This window comes from Phasianus colchicus, chromosome 6 (genome assembly GCF_987193195.1).
Source record: "Phasianus colchicus chromosome 6, bPhaCol1.hap1.1, whole genome shotgun sequence".
Classification (NCBI taxonomy): domain Eukaryota; kingdom Metazoa; phylum Chordata; class Aves; order Galliformes; family Phasianidae; genus Phasianus; species Phasianus colchicus.
Genome location: NC_143441.1, coordinates 48,716,511 through 48,736,309, shown reverse-complemented (window position 1 = coordinate 48,736,309; position 19,799 = coordinate 48,716,511). Strand labels below are relative to the sequence as shown.

At 48.7% G+C, this 19,799-nt stretch overlaps 1 protein-coding gene across 4 annotated transcripts in view; it reads right to left on the bottom strand.

The window, feature by feature from the left end:
- LOC116238245 (mitogen-activated protein kinase kinase kinase 3-like) overlaps window positions 1-19,043 on the bottom strand; it is a 68,768-nt gene extending 49,725 nt beyond the window's left edge. The window contains exons 1-3 of one of the 4 annotated variants that reach the window (XM_090143209.1): window positions 18,916-19,023; window positions 3,096-3,235; window positions 2,686-2,765 (exon numbers count right to left, since the gene is read on the bottom strand). In XM_090143209.1, the coding sequence (XP_089999335.1) occupies window positions 2,686-2,689 (4 nt within the window). In that variant the 5' untranslated portion in view covers window positions 2,690-2,765; window positions 3,096-3,235; window positions 18,916-19,023. Of the gene's footprint in view, window positions 1-2,685; window positions 2,766-3,095; window positions 3,236-18,893 lie in introns of all 4 variants that reach the window. The other 3 variants (XM_031607818.2, XM_090143210.1, XM_090143208.1) reach the window with 3 other exon arrangements.
- Between the last annotated feature and the right edge of the window lie 756 nt (window positions 19,044-19,799).

Here is a 19,799-nt window from a genome sequence, read left to right as displayed (position 1 = left end):
CCAACACCAAAGCATGAAGAAAAATGAGAATAATTCTGCCCCAAGCTCTTAGGCTGCATTCAGTTCCTCTGCCCTCAGAAAATGAGCCCTCTGTCCTATCCTACACAAAGACCTCCAGGTCCTTCATGGATAGAAGAGAACAGGTATAGATGTTCAGAGGTGTGGTTATGGTCATATCTACACAACAGAACCCACAGTTCCAAGGACCCCTAGGCTAGCCCTAAGCTGGCACATGCAGGCATGCTGTGTTGGTCCTGCAAGAGCAAAGCAATTTGTGTGCAGCACTGAGCTCTGGTGCTGGTTGCTATGTCAGAGGTGCTGCCCACAGAGATGCCACAAGTCCCCACTTCCCATCTTGTGGTCTGTGCAAGATCACACAGCCACCCTACAATGCGTCCAGGAACAGTGCCACACTGAACTCTGAGACTCTGTGCACACTATAAATAGGATCCTGGGAAGAAAGGCAGATCTGGAAGGGACTTCTAGAGATCAGTTCGTCCGACACACCCTCTCTGTGGTTCACCAGAAGGGAATCAATGAAATGACTGCAAATTCTCTGCTTGTCCCTTGAAAACGTTCCCACATCCCAATACATGGGGGAAACAAGCACACATACAGGGCGTGTGGTGATGAGCCCCAATGCTCCAAGCAATGACATCTGGGAGGAGACAGGCACAGCACCTTCTGTACATGCACAGGAATAACCACAGAATCACAGAATGGTCAGGGTTGGAAGGGACCTCAAGAATCATGAAGCTCCAACCCCCCTGCCACATGCAGGGCCACCAACCTCCCCATTTGATGCTAGACCAGGCTGCCCAGGGCCCCATCCAACCTGGCCTTGAACACCTCCAGGGATGGGGCATCCACAGCCTCTCTGGGCAGCTGTTCCAGCACCTCACCACTCTCTCTGTAAAGAACTTCCCCCTGACATCCAACCTAAATCTTCCCTCTCTCAACTTAAAACCATTTCCCCTTGTCCTGCTGTTATCTACTGCTGTTATCTGAATAAGCAGAATTGCAAATCTACACAAGACTCAGACTGACCTCCGTAAAGCAACTCAGGCTGTCCTGGGAACAAGGCTTAGCTTTCCTTCTTTTTGAAATAAAATTGCATTGAATAGGAGTGGCTTTTGTCTTCAAAATGAAAATTTCTCCTAGAAAGTTCTGGGGTTTTTCACCAGGGATTTTAAAGTGAAATTTGTCATTCTTTATACCCAGAACCAAGTCTGGACTTCTTCTTCCCTTTCTTTTTTTTTTTCTTTCTTTACTTGACTTTAGATGAGTTCTTTTACCCCCAAATCTCTCTTCCAGTTAATAGAGTTAAAACAAGAAAACAAACAAACAACTTGCAGGAAGGTTAAGGGCAGGATGAGGGAAAACCTCCTGTTCTCCCTTCTCCATTAGGAAGGACAAACAGCTTAGCTGTGGCTTCACATTTTCCAGTTTTATAATTGAAATCCCCACCAAACTCCACATCATTCTCCCACCAGCTCTACAGATACAAGGACTAAATTCACTGGGATTGTCCCCCACCTCTTTCTTTTCTCTTCCCCCCACCATTTCAATACGCCCTCAAACATTCTGGATGAATGTCTGTAAATTATGCAAATGTAAAAGTGAAGTGCCAACCAACATAAAGATTCCTCTGAGATCTTTGCTTTCTCCTTCCTTGAGGGCCAACAGGTCAGGAAGCCATCCAAGCTCCATGTGTTAATTACGTTCTAACACCTATGTGAAGCAGAACCTGCTGTTGTTCTTCAGCCACCACTTCTTTTCAAAACTAAAAAAATGGAGTCCTACAATTGCTAGGACCACCAATTGCTGGCAAAATGGAGTACTGACCACTTTGGAAGTAATTTTGAGGTCACTGATTATTCTGCAAAGAGTACTGTCACTCTCATAAATGCATAAAATTCCAGCTGAATCCCCAAACTAGAAGCACACAGCTCGCTGTAAGGCATGTGTCACCAACAAAGCCATTTGAGCAGCAATTAACTCCAAGGATTGGGAAGAGTAAAAGTAACACGATAAAGCTGGATGGCCAACAGCATAAGAAGCTGAAGGAGCTGGGGCCCTTGCACTTATCACCTGCTAGTATGGGTCAATACCACCAATCTGATTACTCACATGCTAAAACAGGAACAGTTCAGCACTTCCCTATGTCTGTTAAAACAAACTTTCTTTGGCAACTGCAATAAGATTTGAATCACTCTGTTTCTCCAGAGCTGCAAATACTCTTCATCTAAATGAAGAAATAACTCTCCTTCAGCATCACAGGAAGGTGCAAGTATCACAAGGCTCCATTTGAAAGTGAATCTCAGAATTACCAAGGCTGGAAAAGACCTCCAAGATACTCAGTACAACCATTCACCTGCCACCAATATTTGAATGAAGCTTCCTTGGGTGAAGAATTACAGAGTGAAGGTGCTCTGCCTAGAATACAAGGCAGACTTGGCAAGAGGCTCCACCTAGAACACAACCCACTGACCACACTTGTGGTAAGAAGAGAATTTATCCCATTTCAGCACCACTGGAAAGCAGAAAAAAAAGTTAAGAAAACATTCTGTGACATTCAAGCAGGCCATCTTGGCAGTGTCTCCCATTCTACTGTCATGAGTAGTAACCCCAACCAAAATTAATAGGCTGTAGAGAATTAAGTGTTTCGGGGGAAGTGTTTCTTACCCATCTTTCCATCTACATCAGGCCTCCATTCCACCGGTCCCAGGCACTTGTACCTTATCCTCCACTTTCAAGCATCCACCCTGTAACAACAAACATACACAGAGTTTACAGATGGATTTTGGCACGGCAACTGGGACAGAGACTGAACACAACCACTCTTCACACAGCACTTCCCCACTATCCTTTGGGCTGGTGGAAGAAAGGGCAAGGAATTGAGACCTGGAGTCCATCCTCCTCTGCACAGCCCAAAGGTTATGCACTGAGTACACTACAAACCTGCTACTCTTTCCAAAATACGTACATATGTATATATACATAATTAATCTTGGAGTAACAAGCTTATACTTCTGCTATGAGTCTCCTCGTGTAAGAGGACACCAGCTCCTACTTACACCAGTGGAAAAACTCACTTCAGTCTGAATGAAGGCACAACATGCAAACAACAAATGTGGGAAGTTCACTCTGAAGGAATGGCTGCAAGTAGGGACTGAAAGGGTCTTCTGCAACCGCGGTGCCTCAGGGCTGGCAAGCAGGAGGATATTTATCCAACCTATTTTGAGAGAGACAAGCAGGAAGGGAAAGCGATAAGACAGTGGTGAAGGCAGAGAAGTGAATGCCACAGAGAGCATTGCTCCCTTTGCTGCTGCAGCTTCCTCCTGAGACAGCACTGCTCACAGTGAGCTCTACTCTGCCTATTTCCAAGACAAGGACGAGGCAAGGAAGAAAGTAATGGGCTCAGATAGGTTTAAAGTCTTATCTTGAGGAGGTTGGTTCACGCCAAAGTGGACTGAGAGAACAGAAGTGCACCAAAAATCAATGTAAAAACTCCGGCTGATTGTAACAAGAACAGGAAACAGCTCAAATCCTCACTGCTTTTGCTTCCAAAATTGATGCAACACTTCCAGCAATTGAGCTGCACTCAGGGTTTGCTCTGGGGCCACGTGCAGATAGCCTGGATTTAACCCTACATTCCTGAGCCAGCCCAGCTTAACTCTGCCATCACTGTCACGGTCAGATTTTTCCAATGGCTTTTTGGAGAACTTTCAGACACTTGCAATCTGATTCTATCACAAAAGCACGCACCTACAGAAACCAGGCAAGCAAACATTGGAAAGACAGGTGAATTTCCCATGGGCTGAGCTGTGTGCTCTTCTTCATCATCTCTGCCCCAGCGAGCCCCAGAGACCCCACTGAGCACACAGCTCACACAGCGCTGGAAATCTTACAGATCCATGATATAAAAACGTTTTCTGTTGTCGCAGATCTCCTAAATCCTGAGGACAGCCAGCCTTCACATCAGGCTGCAAACAGTGTTGATTTCCGTGGCTTTGCAAAAATACATATCAGCAGCTTCCTGTTACAGAAGGACACATTCCTGTTTCTAGTATAAATTCTGCCTTTTTATGATCTCCTTTAGAAAACAGGGAAGCGGGAGGAAAGGAAAAATCCTTTTCATGCTCCAAAGCACTTTGAAGCAGCATCCCACTTCTCCTCCACCAAGATCTCTGACCTCCAGGTGCTGAAGGCTGGGTCGGATGGGGCCCTGGGCAGCCTGATCTGGTGAGGGGCAACCAGCTTACAGCAGGGGGTGAAACTAGATGGTCCCTTCCAACCCAACACCGTCAAGGTCCCTTCATACCCAAGCCATTCTACGATTCTGTGATTAGCAATCAGCTCCCGGGGATGCTGGGGCAACGCAGTGCTCACATTCCAGGTATGAGCTGTGCATGCAAGAGACTTAGACTGCTCCAATCTGCTTGGGAAACTGCCAGAGGAAACCTCCAAATAGATGCTCTCACCTAGAGAGGTTGTGAAGTCTCCTATAGAATATTCAAGACCCAACTGGACTCCTAACTGTGAAACCTATTGTAGGGGACTTGCTTTGGTGGGGCAATGGACTCAATGGTTTCTTGAGATCCCTTCCAACTCTACAATTCTGTGACCTGGAATAAAAGCAGCTTTGATTTGATTGAGCTGAATTCATTTCTACAGCTCAAGTGGCTCAACATCACTGCAGCTACAAGGATGCAGAGTATGAGTACCCAAATGAGACCTATATATAGGGCTCCCAGGGAAAGCAGTACCTATTCCCAGCCTGAGCACCACTTCACGTGTTGGTTTGAAGGTGGATGGACACATCACTGTAAAACAATAATAACAAGCCACAGTTGCCCCTGAAATGTGGCTCAGCTGGAAAGCTACTCAAACTAGCATTGCTAAAATTGGGACTTTCCTTGTTTTTTTCAAGCAGCAGGGAACAACATGTTGGGCTCACAGCGTTTAACAAGCAAGAGTCAAGCGGAAAAAATCTCTCCTTTTTAAGAGTTGACCACATTAACTTTCAGCAAGTTTCCGGGAGTCCTGCCAGGGCGCTGGAGTTTTGTATACTACGGAACTGTTAAAAATATTATTGTAAATGTTATTTTCAAAAAGCTTCAGAGGCCAGGGCTGGGGTAGTGTTAAAAACAACAGCAAAGCAAATGAGATTGTTTTAGCTGGGAGAATACAAGCGTAGGCACGCGGATAGCTTGGTCAAACAGCCTGCAGGCTTGGCCAAGAGGGATTCAAAGTCAATGAGTGGTTGAAATATCAAAGATTTCCTTGGATTATCATAGTCACAGAATGGCTTGTATTGGAAGGGATCCCAAAGATCATGTAGTTCCAATCCCTTGCCGCATACAGGGCTGCCAACCACTAAATCAGGCACTAGATTAACAAGAATTGTTAGATTTTGGGGGGACACTTGAGAATGCCCAATTCATATGGCTTCTTCTGCTCATCTAGACTACGCAACACACAGGTGTGGTCAAAGAGAAGCCATTCAAGCTTACAATCCTATATTTATGAGCATGCAACAGGGACAGACTTTCTGCAAATGTGTGTAAGCAGGGCCCAGGTTTGCAGGTTTATCTTACAAGTGCCCTTAATGGAAAGACTGCATGAGCCAAGAAGAGGAAAAAAAAACCTTTCCTGAGCATGCACTCATCAAGCTGCAAAGCAAGAAGTGACACGTGTGCATGCCCACAGCTCACGTAAGGAGGAACCCAGTGCACTGAAATACACTGCACAAAAGCCAACAAGGAATTTGATACGAACACGTATCAACCAAGGATTTTTCTCCCCATTTTGGAACACAGCAACTTAAAACTGCTTAAGAATCTCTTGCACAACAGTACGTTGCTAGAAGAAGAGATACTCCATACATTCCTAAGAGCCACCATTTAAAATGGAGCATACCTTTCATCATAAGTGACCAAACCAGTGCAGCTGTGCTCGAGAAATCTCTCCTGAGCCATCCTGCTGATTCCATGTAGATTCATGTAGAACATGAGCTTTAAAACCTGCATGGCAGATAGCTGCTAACTTCCCCGACAGCCTTTTAAGAGTCAGATTCAGAGTCAGCAGAAAAGAGTCAGATTTAAGATCTCTCCCCTATCAACTCTTTCTCTTCCTGCACGTAATTCTGTAAATGCAACAACTCATCCAACACGTTCCAGTAAGCTTTTCTCAGTTGGTTTCATTTTTCTGCTTTCCAGTAATAATCCCTTTACCAAATTCAGTGGAATAAGAAGTAATTTACACTGGTACATAAAAAAAAAAAAAAAAAAGTGTTGATTTTGTACAGAGATCACCAGCTGCCAGAAAACCATAAAACAAGGAAGCAATCACAAGTATTCAAAAGGGCTCCTCCATCAGCAAAAAACAAAACAAAACAACAACAACAACAAAAAAAACACCAAAAAAGCAGAGAACATCAAGTCAGGATGAGTGTATTTTGCATATATGTACGTGTTTGTTACAAAAACACAAACAGACATCCCTGTTAATGACGACGGTTTCTTTGCATTCAGAAGAACAACGTCATGTATCATTTCCCCTTATCCAGGGTAAAATCACATCCCCGGACACATGAAACCTTGCCCCAAAGAGCTGCCAAGCCAATGTCACACAATGGAGAACCTGATATGAGAGCCCATTGCCTGGAACACCCAGTTCTCCCTCAGGATAACAGCACCTCAGAACCAACCCAATCCCCACAATAGGCTCTGGAGCAGGTGAGAGGAGGCCCAGCCATCCCCCAGTTAGACTGCCAGACCTCATGGCCTATCCTGATATAAGCATAGAAGCTGCTCTGCCATCCCCCAAGGCAACCTACTTGCTAACAGACCCATTTTCCCTCATTCCCAGCTTCCCACTGACATCTCAGCTCTCCCACAGTTTGCCCTACCGGCCCTCATATGCCACCATTAGCTTCTACCGGCTGCAATCGATAGGCCTCTCAGCTGGCTGCCCTAACAAGCTGCAGCCTCACCTCTGCAGCCCATCTGCATTTGATTGATTGAAACACAACTTTCTGATTCACAGAGGAGCTGAGGGCTCAGACTTACTGACTACTTTCTGCTCTCTCAGCAGCTGCCTGGTCATTGTAGCCTGCCTACCCCTATGAGGGTGGATAGTGATAAGACAAGGGGGAATGGTCTTAAACTGAGACAGGGGAGGTTTAGGTTGGATATTAGGAGGTAGTTTTTCACCCAGAGGGTGGTGAGGCACTGGAACAGGTTGCCCAAGGAGGTTGTGGATGCCCCATCCCTGCAGGCATTCAAGGCCAGGCTGGATGTGGCTCTGGGCAGCTTGGTTTGGTGCTTGGCAACCCTGCACATAGGAGGGGGTTGAAACTAGATGGTCATTGTGGTCCTGTTCAACACAGGCCATTCTATGATTCCTATCAGCAAGAAGACCCATGGCAACATGAGGAGACCAGGACCAGAGGATCAGCCCCATAGAGTCACCTCACGATCCTTTTCACAGCTCCAGAAAGGTTTGGACATATCTCTCAGATATACAGACTGATTTTTGGGTGGTCCTGTGTGAAGCCAGGTGTTGGACTTGATGATCCTTGTGGGTTCCTTCCAACTCCCAATGTTCTATTATTCTCTGATTATTTTCTTGCTCACGCCACTTCTGTTGCGTAATTCTGAATCTGGATGAGAGCAGGAAAAGCAAAGCTCAACGAGCACTTAGTGGCAAGGGAAGATTAAAATGCATGCTGTGTTTCTGGGTGAAAGGAATGCATTAGCCCCAGGACACTGCCGTCTCCAGTTTGTGCACACATTGATGGGGTGGTGATGAGATTATGAAACGGGAACACGTGGGTCAGCTTTCACATAAGTTTTATTCTCCTTGTCCTCCTGACCTACAGTATCACATGAACTCAAGTGTGCTTGCATTTGTGTGTGTGACTGTGTACACATGATACAACATGAGCCATCAACAGTGCAGGAACCAGAGCAGGTAGCACATGGTCTTATTTTTTTTTGAGCAGCATAATATTATACAGAGCATATACATTGGTCCCTTGGAACCCAAACTATTCTGTGACTCTATGATTGTGGTTCCTGTGCTGGCTCCCCTTCATTTCCCAAACATAAGTAGGGAAAAAAAGATAGGAAAACTGAGGAGAAGGCAGGTTATGCCTCTAAATTCAGTTTAGGGCATTGCGCTGCCTGAAGCTGGGCATGACAGCTCATTGACATCAAAAGAGACTTGGGTTGGAAGGGACCTTAAAGACATCTGCTTCCAACCCTGTACCACAGGCAGAGACACCTCCCACCAGACCAGGCTGCCCAGGGCCCCATCCAACTTGGCCTTGAACACTCGTTGGGATGGGGCACCCACAGCTTCTCCTGTGCCAGTGCCTCTCCTATGGCTTCCAGCCTGGTGTGGTGCAAAGGAAAGTCACAGGCAGCAGAAGGCACCTTGGAGGAAATACGACCTAAAAAGAAGAGAGGAGCCCATCAGCTGCAAGAGACCACAGACCAATCCTGGACTGTCAGGGCAGCCACGCAACACCTTCAAATGCAAGGACTGTCAGAGCAGCAGTTGTTCAGCTGCTCCAAAACCAGGTCATTTATTAGACACAGCAGGGAAACAGTCAGCTCCTCTTCCAAGAGAGCCCTGAGAAACATTGAGCAACTCAATATTGATTCCCACGGCCCAGTTTCAGACAGACAGAATTAATTTCCAGGATGGAAAGGAACATATGCCTGCATATCACAACAAAATACAGGAGCCTTTCCAGTTCTTCAGCTGCATTTCAGTGGAAACCAGAAGGCTATCCTGATGGAAAGACTTCAGTTTTCTAATTAACTCTCTCTGCTGAGTATTTAATGCTGCTAATTGATGATGAGAGGTGGTGTCCAGGCAGTACATTGCTTTTTAAATCTTTAGACCAAGATTTCTCCAAATCAAATAATAATAAGGCAGACTTTCTCTCTGCGTGTGCTGTGCCCTTCTGTCTCTTCCCCCCTCCTCAGAAGACGTCTGCTGGAGGAAGGGAGGTGAAGCACATCTCAGGACTCATTTATAAGTGTTGGAAACTTTCCTAGAAAACGTCATCTGCGATACTGTCACTTCCATGGAACATGCCAAGAAAAAGACCATCGGTGCCAGGGACATGGTGTGTGCCATGGAACACCCAGCCCCTACCCTCCTTGAATTTAGGGGAAAACTTCTCCTGATTCAGCAGAGAGAGTGGTCCACCAAGGGATGTCCCATAACACCTACAGAAAACTACACAGAATGCAGCATGGTGTTGGGATACTGACCATAAGGCCAACACACAGCCCCAGGGGCCCAACACAGGGCCACCTCCAGCAAAAACTTCTCACCAGTGGCGAAGCAAGCTTGGCTGCTCACCTGTATCACACAACAGTCCTGGTTTCCAATCCAAAATGTTGATCTCACATCACTGTTGACTAGGAGACGCTCTTGAAAGCAGCAAAGTATCCTAGATGCAAAAGCCAACACAATCCCAACACAGCAAAGCAACACATGCCTTGATAAGAAATTTCTGCTCCAAACCCCCACCTACATTCAACATATGCTCCAAATCTTCCCTGAATTAGGTAAGGACAGAATCTGTCCCTTTCTACCCAACACTCAGTGACTGCAATCTGTGAGTTGCTAAGTGCTCTCAGCCACAAATGAAACTGGGGTGTGTGAAATAAAAAAAAAAAAAGCAGAAGTACGTATGCATGAGGCTGTGCTATGGTTACACGTTCTGAAGAGCAATAAACGAAGCAATGCTGATGGTCCCAAAGCTCCGGTCTGAAAGTCCAGCACAGATCTGTTTGTCATAGCAATAGCATTTCCACCTGCACCTTTCTGATGTCTCCTCCGGGAGTCTTCACTCAACGCCATCACAGACCACAGCAAGTAGAGCCTGGGCCAGCTGTGCAGATGTCTAGCTGGCTGACCTCTCCTTACCAAAAAGATTCTATTTTTTTTTTCTCCTATCATTATTAGTTTTCAAACCACCTACTCCATCATAAACGTCAAGCAAAATTAGCTTATCCTTAGAACATCCCAAAAAAGACGGGCTGACGCCTGCAGAAACCGAGCTGCAGCAAGTCAACGGGAAGGCTCGAGGCACGCAAAGAATGCTGAGTCTGATTTACTATCAAATCCTCTTGCTGCAAGCAACTCGTGCACATGCAAGTGGAGTCACATGTGCACGGAATCCCACACCTGCATGGGCTGCTCCATGGTACCTCCAGTAAATGAGTCCCATCTGCTTGACAGCCCATTCATAAATACACCCCAGGGAAAAAACCGCGTGCCAGCAGGGAGGTGGACGATATGATCTCATAGGACCTTTTCCATCTCTTAACTTTTATGCTTAGTCACAGAATAAATATCTCCCGTGGTGTGAAGAAAACGTGCTGGCTTTGCTCGCCTGCTCACGTTGGGAGAGCACTGCCCTTCGAAGACATCTCCCTTCCTGCTGTTATTTCTTTCATTTCATTTCTTTCAAGCTCACAAGACTTGCCCAAGGAGAATTAAGCCAATGAGGCCTCGCACGTGGTCTTTCAGCTCCAATGAGCTCCAAGGCACCCAAGTCAGTCCATTAATTTCTCTCCCAGCAGCCTCAAGCAGTGCAAGAACTTCATTTCAGTATTACTGGAGAACCTGTGCGTCTCTGAGCACTCAAGCACGATCCTGTCCAGCACAGAGAAGGGGACAATACAAAGAACCAAAGGGTTTGGGGAGCCATGCAACCTACATCTCCTCTTGCAACTGGATGAGCGTCAATGGATGATGAAGCAATGCTCGCCGGTCACAACACTGAAAAGAGTGTTGAAAATAGAAAGTTCTGCTTTGGTTTCTAGTTCAGATGCTGGGCCATGGGCTGACCCTGAGCATTGCAAATTCTCACACGATTTGGTGTTTTTCATTAGTAGCCAGTTTCCTGGAATCACATGATTACATCAGAATCCACGCTTCCTTATTTTTGATTAAAAAGAAGTACTTGCAGATGTCAAAGCTGAAGAAAGAAAGGTAAGTCATGAAGTCTGGAATGTTTAAACCAAAAGGAAAAAAATCGTAAGTTCACTCTTTCAAACTTTATTATTTCTTTTTTGGAGGAAGGAATGGGATTTAGGACTCTTTCCCCTCTGTTATACCCTGTAAATCTTACACTGGGGGCAATGACTTAACCTGGGTGGGCTTCAACACCCCCACCTGTAATTTACAGATGAGAAAGCACAGCTTTCAGAGCAACACTTTCCCAGAAACCACAAAGCCCTCTGACGCACCTCTCAGTCAAAAGAACCCTATGCATTGGCGGGCAATCTGAAGGCACAACTGTTCAAAAAACGCAGCAGAACAGCTTGCCAAATCTTGCTTCCACCTCTTTTCTCCAGCATCCAGCAGTGCAAAGCCCTGGAAGCCCAGCAGCACCAGTTCATTGCTGGCATCCTCCGCTCAGCAGAACTGCCAGTTCTACAGCTGCTGCTGGGTCTTCCCTGCGTAGCAATAACCCACCTGGTAACCACAGAGTCACAGAATGGCCTGGGTTGAAAAGGACCACAATGCTCATCCAGTTCCAACCCCCTGCTATGTGCAGGGTCACCAACCAGCAGACCAGGCTGCCCAGAGCCACATCCAGCCTGGCCTTGAATGCCTGCAGGGATGGGGCATCCACAGCCTCCTTGGGCAACCTGTTCCAGTGCCTCACCACCCTTTGTGTGAAAAACTTCCTCCTAATATCTAACCTAAACCTCCCCTATCTTGAGGACTAGTCCTGCTGGAAAAGCCCTCTTTAGATCTTACAGAGCCCAGTGCAGCCCTGCTGGGGCTCAGTGCTGCCATGTTACAGGCATGTAGGCTGCAGCTAATGGCATGAAGTCATGAACTTTGTCCCTGCATCCGCATATCTGCAAGCACTGAGAACAGAAGATTGCAGCTCACAGTTATTTCCTTTTCTGCATAGAAATAAATCATTACGATCCAAAAGGCTTCCACGTATGGTGTGCTGTGAAAAGGGAGGTAAGGCAATGCTTCTGATAAAACCAGTGGTCTTTGCCCTTGGTGCCCAAAGCTCTAGCGAGCTAAACAAGATGCACAGCAATGGGAAGCAGGAGGAGAGCAAACTCCTCTGAGTTTCTGCATTATCTCACCTTTGAGATTACAGGAAGCCAGCACAAACCTGTTCAGTCACATTGTTCCCACTCAGCCTTGGCTTTCAGCCAGGCAGTTACGCTGCTGCAATTACACTGCTGCATTCCTGCTGTTCCCAGGACAGATGTGCTGCCCCTGTGCAGCTCCAGGGAGGCATTCCCCTCTCTGCATGCTCCTAGGTGCTAAGGTACAGCTGCTCCCCCTGACAGGTGTGCAGAGGATGCTGCAAGCTGGGTGCAGTGGTCACTAAACACTTGGGGACTGTCCCATTACCCTACAGCTCCCATTCCCTTCCACCTGATGCTCCCCTTGCACCACTTGGTTCTCAGGGATGTGATTGCTGCTCCTTACAGAGCGAACAACCCAAACCAGAAAGTGATTCAAATAATTATTTCATAAAAATAAAATAAAAAGACAGAAGGTTGTCCAAACACTAAAACACAACTCGCTAACAGCCAAGGTCAGGTTGGATGGGACTCCGAGCACCTGATGGAGCTGTGAGTATCCCTGTTCACTGCAGGGCAGTTGGACTGGATGATTTTTCAGAGTCCCTTCCAACTCCAACAAGTCTATGATTTGCATTAGAAGAAAAATGCCACCCCTGTTTCTACGCCTGTTTAAGCGAAAAAACACAGCATGCAGCCCTGCAGTGTTATTGGTACCTTTCCCCCTTGTAAGGCAAAACATAACAAAACAGGACATGCCACGAAAACCAAACAGATGTGGAAGTTACAGGTCTTTTTCTTTTTCCCCTTCTTTTCAAATGAAAAAAGTATCTCATTAAGCAAGCTCAAAAATCCAGCTCACCCATGCAAAGAAACGAGTTTGGAAATCCCCATCCCTCCACCTCCACTGCTATTTGCTAAAGAAACCAGATCCTTGGCCCTGGCCAAAAAATGATCTCAGCCATTCTTAAGAGAACCTACAGTGCATTTTCATGAGTCATGGAAAGCAACAACTCGTTGCTTTGGTAATGCTAGGTAAGCAACTGCTCATCCATCCACAACCACACACTTCCAGCAGTAAGTCAGAGAGCAGACTGCTTCTTGATGGATTATGTCAGAAACGGCCCCAAACAGAACCTTGCAGCACGGCTGCCTTGTTTTATAGGATGTGCCACACGTGGGATTTAGCAGACACGTTCTGTGGCCCTCATCACAAACATGGAGGGGATAGTGCTATCTCACGAGCCAGAGCATGCAGCCAACCTGCTGCCCACCAGCCCAAAATCCAACACTGCAGGCTTGTAAGGAGCACAGGTTGCTTCATTCCCCCCCCAAACAGACCCCTTCCAACTAGGGACTGCACAGCACACGTACATCTGTACAACTCAATGCACACAGATGCATGAAAGACATCCTTCAGCTTTCCTCAGCCTCTAACCGAATGGTTTCCTCTTCTCATTTCTCAAGAACTGCAAGAACAGCCAAAAGGATGCCAACATGCAGTTAAGCAGAACACAGCTGCGTCTACCAACACCTCAAGACTCATGCAATAGATGTACAGGCAATTTTTTCCAAGCTCTGCAAAGGGAATAGCTGTCTTTTAACATACTTATGTTTCCCTCACTGTACTCCCTGGTTATGCACAGTGCTGTAAGGGCACCATTCAAAGCCCTCAGTGATGCTCCTGGACACACACCAAGATTGCAACGAGCTGATCCCCCAACTTTCCCTTCAGAGATGAAGACAGTTACAGCACATTCTCCATCAGTACCAAAGCTAATTGTTTGAGCTTGTCTTCTGTGACACAACTCACGAGTGTAAAACTCCCTCTCCCCAGCCAGTCCCATCCCAAAGCCGAGCAGGCTTGCACCATGTTATTAGTCATACTGGTAATGCTGTATGTGAACACGCTGATATATTGTGATGATTTAAGTATTTTCCCTTTTTTTTTTGAGTCATCAGCCAGGTAGCACAGTGAATGACACACATATTGTCCGTATCTTCAACATCTCAGTGCTCTGGGAGAGCCCCAGCAAGCAAAGCATTTCATCCCCATCCCCAATGCAAGCAAACATAGGGAACAGCAGCCACCATTCCTCAAACCCTTCATGCCTACGAGGTCATTTCAGCCAGGAGAGGTGAAGCCAAGCTGGTCTGTAGACAGAGGCCATCCTTAGGGTATGCAGACAACAACACAGCTGCCCTTCCATCAGAGCCAGTCACAACTCAAGGCAGCACCCAGGAGCTCATCCAGAAGTGCTGGTACCACACACAGGTATCTGTCTGTGGCTAGTGGGGAAGCTTCTGAGGCACTGCAGGAGTCAGCTCATGGGACAGACACCAAAGCAAACCCACCTAACCACGGGCACTCAGGAGGTTGGGAAGGCAGTGATGGAGAATGACAACCCAGCGTTTTAGAGAAGCACCCACATGCAGCCATTCCCCTCGCTTCTCCATCTACCCAACTCTTCATTAGGCACAACGCAGCTCCAACGCACCCTGAAGCTGGGCTGAACCCAGACAGCAGCAATTCAGAGAGCTGGACCTTGAACCTTCCAATAAAACCAATGATGCAACAAACTAAGCACAGCTCAATGCAGACTCTATTTATCCCTTATTTGCCACCAGCACCATCCAAATAGAAATAACTGAAATATTTTGCATGTTTCTTTAATGACTCTGGCTACTCTGTTACACCAGCAAGGAAGGATTAAGACCAAGGAGCAGCAAAAGCATTCCATCAGTTTATTAACTGGGTGCTCAGGTTTCCCAAAAGCTGCTCGCCAAGCTGGGAGCCAGGAGGACTGCAATCAGGATTGGACTGTATTTCCATGCTGAAAGGCAAACAGAAGGCACTGAGGCTGCAGTGAGAGCACCCTGCACCAGCAAGGAAAGCCTTCCTGGAGCTCAACCCAGCCTGGTGGATGTATGGAGGGATGCACATTAGGCAACCTGATCTGGTGGGTTCCTGCCCATGGATGGAACTGGATGGTCTTTGGGTCAAACCAAACCATTCTGTGATTGATCCACATCAGCAGAAGCAAACCCAAACTTCCCACCTCCAAGTACCACACAATCATCACTCGCAGAGCTGCCAGACTGCTTTGCTGCACGGTCCCAGCCCACACCTCCTTCCAGTCACCCATTTCTACACTGACTGCATCATCTCTTCACACATCAAGTTGAGCTGTCAACCCACCAGCATCACCCACGGACAGACAATATTATCAGTTGGCCTTTGCAGTGACCCAGCATGCAGAAAAGGGACAGTCCCCCTGAGGGCACTCTCAGGTTAGAGGCCAACAAGGAAAAAGTACTTAAAAAAGAGTTCCTGTCCACACAGATATTCCAGTCCATTCACCTTGACCACCAGCTACAAGACTTCACCCTGTGCCTTGTCCCTAAGCTGTTTTCCCCAGCCAAACCTTGTTACGTGCAAAACTTCCAAAGTCCTTTAGGGATCTTCAGGCACCCGCAAGGCTCCGGAATCACAAAAAGCCTTTAAACAGACCAGATTAACACAAATGCTCCAGGACAGCCCTAGTAGTACAGGAGTGGTGTTTAATCACTACCTGAGAGCTCAGGTCACCCAAGGGCCTGGCCAGCACACACTGTTTGCACAGCATCCCACGCAGCGAGCAGCTCCTTCCAGGATCTGGCCCATGTACGTCGCTGCCTGGACTTTGTCCTGTGCTGTTCCTCCAGCGCCAGGCCAAGCTCCAGCTCAGCTCCTCCCTGGGTTTCGATATGGCAGTGTCTCATCTGCCCAGATCGTTTTGTGGAGTGGGAAGCATAAAACCAGGGCAGTTTTTGCCAAAAATGCTGATTAAATGGTAGCCAGAGTGAGTTTTAACTTGGGAGAGGACAGGTTCTATGAGAGACCCAGAGCCACTTTTTTTCCACTAATATTGACACGAGGATCTTCCACGGAAAAAGTGTTTGGGGAATGCATTTTGGAGCTGAATCCTCTTTTGGTGGTACAGGCACCTGCCACCTCTGAGTCCTACAAGCTTCAGCAAGTCTAGATCCAACTCTCAGCCTTCCAGGACACCCCTGGTGCTCTGGGAACACCCAGAGCCGACGCCACGATGACATCCAGCAGCACAGCCTGCCCCAAGCACAAAGATACAAGGCTCGACCCCAAGACCTTGCAGCCCACCTGGCCAAATGCTTTCCCCCCAGCTGCTGCAGCACTGAGGGACCAAATTCCTTCCTATGTCACCAGTATGGGACACCACAGCTCCTGGCATGGCGGCACAGGGAAGGCTCATCACTCTGGTTCTGCTTTCCTGAGCAATCCATCTTCTGCAGGGAATCATTCCCCAGTGGCTTTGGAGCAGAAGGCTGCAATTTCAGGCTGGATATAAGGAATAATTTCTTCTCAGAAAGAGTGGTGATGCAGTGTCACAGCTGCCCAGAGAGGTGGTGGGGTCACTGTCCCAGAGATGCTCCAGAACCATGGAGATGTGGCACTGAGGGACGTGGTCAATGGGCATGGAAGGGGTGGGTTGATGGCTGCACTTGAGGATCTTAGAGATCTTTTCCAACCTTAATGATTTTATGATTCTGGTTTTTATTCTTCTGTTATTAAAGATGAGATGGGACAGTGATTGGGACAGTGATCAGGCTGGCCACCGGTTGGGTTGGACACCGCTTGCCATTTCAGTGACTAATAAGAAGACTACTTGGCCAGACTGGATCAGAAGTGTGAAGATAGATAGACTGAAAACAAACCAAAATGCCAACACAACCACGTGCTTATGCGCTCACACATCCCTTCACAGATGGAACTCATCTCTCCTGCAGAAAAGCAACATGGCAGATGCCAACCCAGTGCCCACGCATCGCACAAAGGCAGCACAGTCGGCCACAACCGAGATGACGTGGAGCATCTCTGCATCCCACCTGATAAAGGCAGAAAAGGCACCTGAAAGGAATGTGCAGAGAGCCAAGGAGGCAGCAGAGGGAGAACAGAGGGAGCAAGGCTGGAACCACACTGCTGTATGGATGCCTTTCCTGGAAGGGTTCCTGGAAAAACGTCCCATCACCCACTTTGCCTCACAGAGCTTAAATGGGAAAATAAATACAGTCTGGGGATTCAGGGTATTCTGCCAGGTTAGAGATCAGTGGGCCATTTAGAGCTCTTCTGCAAAGACTGAGGAGCGTCTGAGGGCTCCAAGGGGAAAAAAAGGATAAAATTCCATATTCCCCTTCTTATGGCTCTATAATGCATTTTCCATCTTCCCGGTGCACAGCTGACATTCTGCACATTGCTGTGCACGCTGCACTTGGCCGGGATATGTGCAGAGGGGAGTGGGAAGGACCGAGCCCAGAACACATTGCCTGCAGCTGGCAGACAGCAGCCCATGGCCCATCGCACTGCAGGAGCTGAGGGCTCTGCTGCCTCCAGGGACACGCAGCCCCTTCCTGAGCTGGACCTGGGGATACAGTGAAATGCAGAGATTTGTAGAGAGAAAAACCTTATTTCCTCGGAGCAGATGAGCTGTCACTGAAAGTCTTTAATTCCTTTCCCACTGGAGCTAATGACCCTCTCACCTCCCTGACTCACTTCCCTCCAGCAGCAGCTCTACAACAGGAGGGACAGATGTGCAGCACCAAGTTCTGCCAGCACCATTGCAATCCTTGCCATCCCCACCGGGCCCTTCCCAACAGCAAAACTCAGAAAACAAAGCAAGTCCAAGCTGCATGCTCACATCAGGATGCATTGCCAGTCCATTGCAGTGTCTGGGAAGGGATGGAGGGAAGAGAAGAGTTTTCATGCTGCTCTGTCCATCAGCTTGCAGGTTCTGTTCTGTACGAAAAGCCAGACTGCATCTCTTTGCAATGAGACCGATGGAAAAAACTGCAGCACCAGAAACCGTTTAGAGAAGGAAGATGCAAAAAGAGCCCCTATGCCCACACCCCAGCAGGCTGGCAGCCCATCCAGCCCGGCTTGCAACGGAGGAGCTTCTATGGGCTGGGAAACCTTCCTGAGGCAGAGGTGGGGAGGAAAGCACTGAAGAGCAGGAGAAACCCCAAAGCCCTTCCATCGTAAGGGCAGCAGACCCTCAGGTAGCACAGAACTGCCGCTTGACTCCCGAAACCCCCAGCATCACCCGAACTCTGCACAAACCCCAACCTACAAAGAGTCACTGAATCACAGAACGGTTTGGGTGGGAAGGGACCTCAAAAACCCCACAGCTCCAAGCTCCTGCTGTGGGCTGGTTGCCACCCACCAGATGAAGTTGCCCAGGGCCCCATCCGAGCCGGCTATCCTCAGCATCCCCAGCACGGCCATAAGGGATGGAGCTCAGGGTTAGGGCTCACTGTGTGCAGCCAAACCCGCAGCGGGTCGGTGTGCGAGAGGCTGAGAGAAGCCAACGGGAATCGGGGAGGAGGCAAAAAGCAGCAGGAGAAGAGGAATCCACTACCCAAGCGGCATTCGGCCACGTCAGGCGAGAAAACGATTGTATGCACGGTTCTCAAGTACTGTGGCTTGCGGTGCTCGGCACCAACCCGGACAGTAGAGACCCAGTGCTGGGTCTGACACGAGTTGGGAGCATCCCGACAACACGAGCGCCCGCAACGCGGCCCCGCTGCGATCAGCCCCGCACGGAGCCCGAGCCGCGGAGCGGAACCCCGCAACCCGCCAGCGACCTTCGGAAGCGGGCTGACCTTCGGGGAAAGGGGATGGGGAAAGAACAACGAAGACAAGCGAAACTCCAAATCGGCACCGACGGGAAAAAAATAATATAAAAATGAAAGAGCCAAAGAAAACCGAGCTCGCAGCCCGGCTGCACGCACCCACGGACCCGCAGAGCCTTACCCGTCCGGAGAGCGGCTACCTGCGGGGGGCCATGCGCGGGGGCTCGGCTCGGCAAGGCTCGACTGGAGGCGGCACGGCGGGATCCGGAGCGGCGGCGGCAGCGGGACGCGGGGCGGTGCACAAAAGCGGGAGGAAGCGATGACGCGCGGAGCCGCCGCCGCCAATGGGGAAGCGGTGAGGAGCGGCGCCGAGAGCAGCGCCGGCCCGCCGGGGTGCGCCGCGCCGCGCCGCCAGGGGGCGCCATAACGCGCGGCCCCGCTCAGGGCTTCCTGTGGTGGTTACGGGATGAGGGAAGGTCGGCCCCAGTTGGGGCGTGGGGTTTTGAGGTGGCTCTCGGCTGTTTCTGGGATGTCACCTGTTGTCACAGAGCTGCTCAGAGCTTCCTTGGTAGCCCCTGTGGGAGGTGGAGCAGTTTCTGGGATGCGGTGACCCACGGGTGCCTGCCTTGAGCATCGTTTGTGCAGCACATCCCCTTGCATCCATCTGAGGGGAGGCCACAGTGGCTTGAAAACAAAATTCACACCGTAAGGGCCAGCACACACCGTGGACTCCAAAGCCGATGCATGTGGGGCCTGAGGTCTGCACGAGGAGTCCCACTGAGTAGAAAGAATCCCTGGAGGTGTTCAAGGCCAGATTGGATGGGGCCCTGGGCAGCCTGGTCTAGCATTAGGTGGGATGGTTGGTGGCCCTGCGTGTGGCAGGGGGGTTGGAGATTCATGATCCTTGAGGTCCCTTCCAACCCTGGCAATTCTGTGATTCTGTGAATTTTGCAGACAGCGGAGAAAGGAAGCAGGAGCGCTTCTCTGATTATTTCCCTATTTCCACATTGAGTAAACGTGTTGCAGAGAAGAACAGGAAGAAAGTCAGCTTGAAATTTTGGTGGG